The 7049-nt window shown below is 28.9% G+C and overlaps 1 protein-coding gene across 1 annotated transcript in view; it reads right to left on the minus strand.

The window, feature by feature from the left end:
• The window catches only part of LOC113383012 (forkhead box protein O), a 139861-nt gene extending 133106 nt beyond the window's left edge, over positions 1-6755 (minus strand). Inside the window, exon 1 of the mRNA XM_026621265.1 lies at positions 6635-6755. Within this exon, the coding sequence (XP_026477050.1) occupies positions 6635-6697 (63 nt within the window). The 5' untranslated portion in view covers positions 6698-6755. The remainder of the gene's footprint in view (positions 1-6634) is intronic.
• Between the last annotated feature and the right edge of the window lie 294 nt (positions 6756-7049).

Here is a 7049-nt window from a genome sequence, read left to right on the forward strand (position 1 = left end):
AAATCGTTTCTATTTCTTGTAGATCAGTTTAATTCTTAATTTCGTATCAAATTGAATTTACCTGGTATCCATTAACATTTTTTAATTATTTTACCATATAATTCACAAATGTCCTTGGTGGACACAAAGGACATATAAAGATATTGTAATAAATAAATGACGCATAATAAATAAATGACAATACGTAGAAGTTGACAGTGTTACTTCTAAATTTGATGAAAAATGTAAATGTAAAATAAATAAAAATGTGGATATGAGGTTAAATTTCTTCAACAGAAATTGGCTAGTGAACTTCTTAAGCCCTTTTTTTTATTTTAGGTGAAAGAAATTATGAACAAATGAAAAAATATATAAATAAATAAAATAAGTATGTTGGAGTAACTCCAATTAGTACCACCCACAAAATTTTGCAGATTTTTCTCGTAACTAAAAATAAACTTGATGTTTGGTAGGGGAGGAGGCTAATTCTGAGTATCACCACGTATCAACAAGGGGGAGGGGAAGCCAAAAATCCTTAAAATTCGATCACGTGATTAATTATTATCCCTTACTGCGCAAATTGCATCAATGATAACAACTAAACATCTAATAATTCCATGACCAATAATTACTTATCTATTACTGAAAAATGCCTCATTTCCACTACTTCAATCAACAAAAATATTAAGCAATACTGTACAAATCGCGAAATAAAAAAAGCGTCTGCAACATAAATGAGCAAACAAAAACATTTCATAACTAATGAATTGCACACGGATAAAATATTTATTTATTTACATAAATGCTCCACGTGGCGATGTTGCACGCGACTCCATACGACCACAACAGCGTTTTACTACAACCAACTCCGTTACGAGACGATGTTTGTCGCGCAGACATAATTGGCACAGGGGTGGTCAACATTTTACCATTTTTGCGCACTTGGTAAGAAGAAATTTGCTTTGGTCTCGAGGAAAATGAAGTAGATTGTAAAAATGAAAAACTTCCAAGATCTTTTAATTGAACACAAATTTTAAATCACTTGTTGCTGAACTCGGTTAAGATAAATTTAAGAAAACAACTTCTATCGAGTAGTAGTGATATCCATTTTCAATTGAGAATATAGATCCAAAACATAAAGGGTCCCACAAATAACGTTTTGAAAATGCTATAAAAACAACTCTAAAATTTCATTTTTTATTTGAAAGTACAATGGAAAAAGACTTCTGAGTAAGATGCAGTTGAAACGATATGATTTCAAGAATCAAAACGCTTTCATCTATCTTTTATATTTGGCTATATTCGCCATTTTTCATTTATATAGTGAAAACCGACTTTTTTTTACTAAAAAACCGGTTTTCGAATTTCATAATTTTCGCCAAAAAAACGGTTTTTAAAACCGGTTTTTGAAAAGCGATAAACCCTACTTCTGACTGATAGAAAATGACTGACTAGTCTGGCCATTGAAAAAAAAGTGAAAATGAATAATGATGGAGGACCCTCTAGAATACCAATTACTTATTTTTTTATTATACAATAAGTAAAATTGTAGGACTAAAGAATGGCTTTGAATATACTAAATCTTCTAGCCATTGTCAGAGAATTTTGAAATTGATAAAGATTAATGTATAATGATTTTTTTTCAACTTGGCTCTGGTAGTGTTTTGCTGATCTAAGATATTAATATGTGATCAATATTAGATTCATTCTAATACCATATATCAAATACAGTTAAGTTAACCAATGAGTTACCATCTATTACTGCTCCTAAAAGGAGAAGTTGTGATTGCTGTTGAAAATGAAAATGTATAAAAAATGTTTTGAAATTGTAGAATTCGTTTTTTTTTGTTTGTGAAAAGTAATAAAAACAAAGATTTGAATGGGATGTTTAGTGAGATATATCTTCTGAACTACGTTGCAACTCAAAGGTTGTTCTATTGATGTATTTTTGCATTAGAAAAGAAATCCCAAATTCTCATTTTTATTAGAAAAAGCAATCTTACATCGGCATCTTTTAAATCACATTGAATTATAGAAATTATTGAAATCTATTTTGATATGTGTGACCCGTTATCCAAGGAAGTAAAGTTTATTCATGATATTAATGAATTGTATTTTCCAAATTTTGCTAAATAGTTATTGAAAGTATAAAATGGGATAAAAAATTTGACACGATTCGAAGTCAAGAATTTATACAACTTATATTTTTGGATAAACTGGATTTATGTGCAATATAAAAAAATAACCTATTATTTTGAAATTTCAAAGAAAAGACAATTTAAAATTGATGTAATCTTTTAAATCATAGCATTCTGACATGATAAGATACTAAACCTAGAAATAAGTCTATCTCTATCAATAATTTGCACACCTTGAACTAAAGTTGGTGCAAATGAAAGACTAGACCCATAACTTCAAATTCTGAATTAGAAAAAGCAAATTCAAAATTGTTGTAATCTTTTAGATCATATTCTGACATACTTCTACATATGATACTAAATATAGAACTAAATCACGAATCTCTACCAATAGTTTGGACACTTTGAACTAAAAGTGCAAATGAAAAACTAGACCCGTAATTTGAAATTTTAAATTTTGATAGAAAAGACCATTTCAGAATTGATATAATAATTTAAATCAAAACATTCTGACTGATTTCTGCATAAAGATACTAAAACTAGAAAAATGCCAGAATATCTATCAATAATTTGCACATCTTGAACTCAAGAAATACAAGACATTTGATTATGAAAATGTTTAACGTGCGTTTTTAAAAATAATCTTCAAAATTTAAATTTTGCTGATTTTTTATAAATACATTTCATTGAAGAAAATTTCACTTTCATAACATAAAATCTGGATGAAGTATTTTCAAGCTAGGTTGTCTGCCATGTGTACAAGAGCAAAAACGCCTCTGTATGCGGTGTAGTAAAAAGGCAATAAAACTATTATACTACTGTAGTAAATTTTACTACAAACCGTATAATACGCACAATTCCGTCATAACATTTGATTCATTGAAAAACCAAATAATAATAATAATAAACCATGAAATTCTTTCATTTGATACTCGAATGTTAATCATTCACGAGATTTCACACACGCATATTTTTATGGTGAAACGTAATCAATTGCGTTATCAAATATCAATATATATATATATATATATATATATGTTTGTATTTATATATAAATCTTGCGTATTTCATTTACAAAACTACACGTGTCGCCAACTCATGAGTACGAAAGTATCATTTGAACGTTCTGAGAAACGTATTTGCATATATATGATCGCGTATATGATAAATATAATACTTATGTATGTAGAAAACGTAAATGTATGTGTAGAACATCATGAATCCAAATTCTTGAAGATATCCTTAAAATATTTTAATTGGAGACAACACGATTTGATAATAAAAAGTTGCTCAATAAAAAGGATTTTAGTACGATTCATATTGCAGTACTAAATTTCATATTTAAAATTATACAATGTTGCACGAAAAATTAGCAAATAAACATTAGTCAGTTAAAACCAAAAAAAGAAAATGAAAATAAATAAAGGTCAAATTGTGTAATGAATATCTAAAATATTTTTGCAATAAGTTGTAAACCACTAATACTATTACCATAAATGTATTTAATTTACAAACGAATTAGTAGTTTTTGCGCAATTTTACTCTTACGAACTGTAGATGATTAACAATGGGTTTTATTAAATCTATATTTAAATTTAAATCGTTGTAAGATTTGGGTGCCAAAAACTTGACATTAATCACTTAATTAATCTGACTACTTATAGGAGTAATCAAGTAAACAAAATCGTAATAATAAGTAATAAATTTTAAATTTGAATTAAAAGCTTCATACAACAGAAATAGATAGCATAAATTTAGCAAAATGTGTAGAAGCATAAGATTTTGCAATTTTTCTGAGAAAACAAATTCGATATTTCTAAAAATGTAATTGAAAAATTTATTTCAAAGGGTCATAAACAATTGAAAATTAGAAATTGAAAAAATGAACGACCTTTATCTATTATATTAATATTTTTATATGGGAAAAAATTAAAATATATGCAATTTTTAACTGGTTTTAAAATGGAGGCGTTTAGCAGTTTCAAAACCTAAAAAATGCAATAAGTGATACGAAATTTACCAAAGAAAAAAAATTTGACGTCCAAATTTCACTTAAAATTTAAAATCTTACTGTTTTTGTTCAAAATCTGTAAGAAATGTTTCAAAAAATTTAAATCTATTACTGAATGCATTGGTTTGATGTTTAAATAGATTTAAATCAAATATAACCATTAGAGGTACAACAACCGTCTGAGTATTTTCCCAATTTTGCTAAATCGGTATAAAATTGGATAGCAGCAAAGATATCTATTTTCACTTTGAATAAGTAAAAAATTAAGTGTTTCCAAGTAAATAAACAAATACAATAAAGTTGCATAAATGACCAAAACTACCAATTTTGAAAGTGTGTAAAATATAATCACAACTAAAAAAAATAACTAATCAATTACGGTATTACTAATAGTAATCTGTAAAAACTAACAAAACAATTACCAAGTCTTCGTAAAAAAGAGAAATGAGAATTGAAAAATACTAACTTGAAGTATGTAGAATATAACCAAAACTGATAGAATAAGAATGGAATCGAGTTACTAAATATCTTCATGATGATGTCAGATGGTGATACACAAAATTAAAAAAAAATTGGTCAATAATAATTCCTTTCCCTACGCCACTGTGTATATTCATATGAAAACGTTACAACCTTATATCGCGCGTAAAGTCAATTCTAGTCGATCGAAGGGGCGGAGAGGGAGGGGGGAGGTTACAGAATACGCTTCTTCGCGAGTTTTGGATTATTATGCTGAAGGTTGCCAGGAATGCGTTCGAAATGATTCTCTCACTCACTAGCACTAGACTGACTTGCTTCTCGAAGTCAAGTATACGGACTACGGAGACGGAGCTATTGCAAGGCCACTTGCTTACCATTCGGTCACATGCCGTAGATTTATAGCAAAACGAATACATACTATATATTTTGCCATCGTATGTAACGGAATAAGAGGAAAATATATGAATGGCATGATAAACTTACTGTAGAAGTCGATAGTATTAAAAATAAATGTCCACATGATAAGTCAATATTTTTGAAGAACGGTTGTTTTCCATACAGTAAAATAAAATTTACTAGTATAAATATATTGGCTTCTTTTAATCAGCATGGCATAAAATATGGAAACATAAATTAGCATTATGTGTTATCCGTTACAAGTCGTTCAATATACTGTCTCCTGCCCCACCTACGATCGTCGGAGTCCGAATTCTCTATTCAATTTCAAGTGGTTAGTCACGCAATTTCTATACTTTGATTTTATATCGTACTAAATACAATGCTTTTACAATATATTCATTATCACAATAATTCTCACGTGTTTAAAAGTGTTATAGAATACAGAAAACATTAAGATTTCATTAAGAATCCAATACGAAATGTAATTGTATTGAACATTGAGACATGAAAATAATATATAAATGAATAAAAATAAAACACACTTGAATAATAAAGAAAATGAATAAGTGAAATATTAAATTTGTAATTAAACAAAATCTAAGAACCAGCTATAAAATTTACTCCTAGAAGATTCTTATCAAGATCTACTTCTTAAATTTATTGTTTGTAACTGTAAATGATAGGAAAAGCAACTTAAAACTGATTTATCAACAATAACTCTTTCATTTGTAAAAAAATTGATGTACAATTGAAGAAAAAAATCAAAGTGCTTCGTGTTATTTCATAAACATTGATAAATTCCTAACGGAGCGTCCATCAATAACCTGAGGAATTTAGGGACAGAAAAATTACGAATGATCACGTGAGGGAGAAAGGTGTCTAATTAGATCTCACCTGTAATTATTTTATACCTGATTATTTTTAAATCCAAAAATTTTCAAAAAGATAAAAAAAATTACCAACTTTTCTCATAATTAAAAATACACGTGATTTTTGGTGGGGAAGGGGGTTAATTTTAAAAATCACAACGTATAACCAAGGGGGAATGGGGTCCAAAAACCCTTAAAAAATTGATTATGTGATTAATGGGCGCCTCCTTATCATTATAACTCGTTAGAGTTCGTCAATACTTGAAATTTCATCTGAATCTATGCAGAAGTAATTAATAAAAATTATGCACAAGATTGGAATGGATATGGATGGCAGTATCAATTTAGATATATACACTCGTTTATATATAAGAATGAATATTTGTATAAACCTGAACATTTTGCAAAAGGAGTTTAATTTTGAGGAGATTGGATTTGAGGAGAAGAGATCTACACATAAAAAATATTTTAACAAGGCTTTCATTATTAGAGTGTTGCCTTAACATTTTGCTAAAGGAGTTTGTCAATCATAATATCAATTTGAAGAGAGGAGAGCTGCATATGGATTTATTACAACAAGGCTTCCATTGGAGAGTTGCCTAATCAAGCCATATTGGACAAAGTCAAATCTCTCCAGTTTAACTTAAATCTAATAGCTCAGACTGTTTCAATATTTTGTTAGATATTTATTGTCATCAAAACCATATCAATTTAATTTATACCAAAACCAAAATTTCAAAGTTATTACTATTACTAACCTTCCATCCGGCTGAAGAATTGCTGTCCCCCTTATCCTTGAAGTAGGGTACGTTCTGGACCATCCATTCGTAAATTTGGGACAATGTCAGCCTGCTATCGGCTGCTGATTGTATTGCCTGCGTGATCAGATCGGCATAAGATAGATTACCCCAGGCATTGCGACGAGATGAATTCTTTTTGGTATTTTGGGCGGACGATGGGGCTGGCAGACCAGTTCCTGGGGAGGAAAAGAATATGAAATATTAAAAACTACAAATTTGTTATAGAATATTATAAAATGGCTTGGGTCAACTAAATTTATTATGGTTTTCAGAACAATCTTTAACACGTTCGGGGGCGTGAATGCTATAGCATTCATTTTCATGGTGAATGATCATTTTAATGTAAAAACTATTCTTTGTTTTGTACTCTATT

Source organism: Ctenocephalides felis, unplaced genomic scaffold (assembly GCF_003426905.1).
Source record: "Ctenocephalides felis isolate EL2017-DRISC unplaced genomic scaffold, ASM342690v1 CF-g0.4_SCAFFOLD_03570, whole genome shotgun sequence".
Classification (NCBI taxonomy): Eukaryota; Metazoa; Arthropoda; class Insecta; order Siphonaptera; family Pulicidae; genus Ctenocephalides; species Ctenocephalides felis.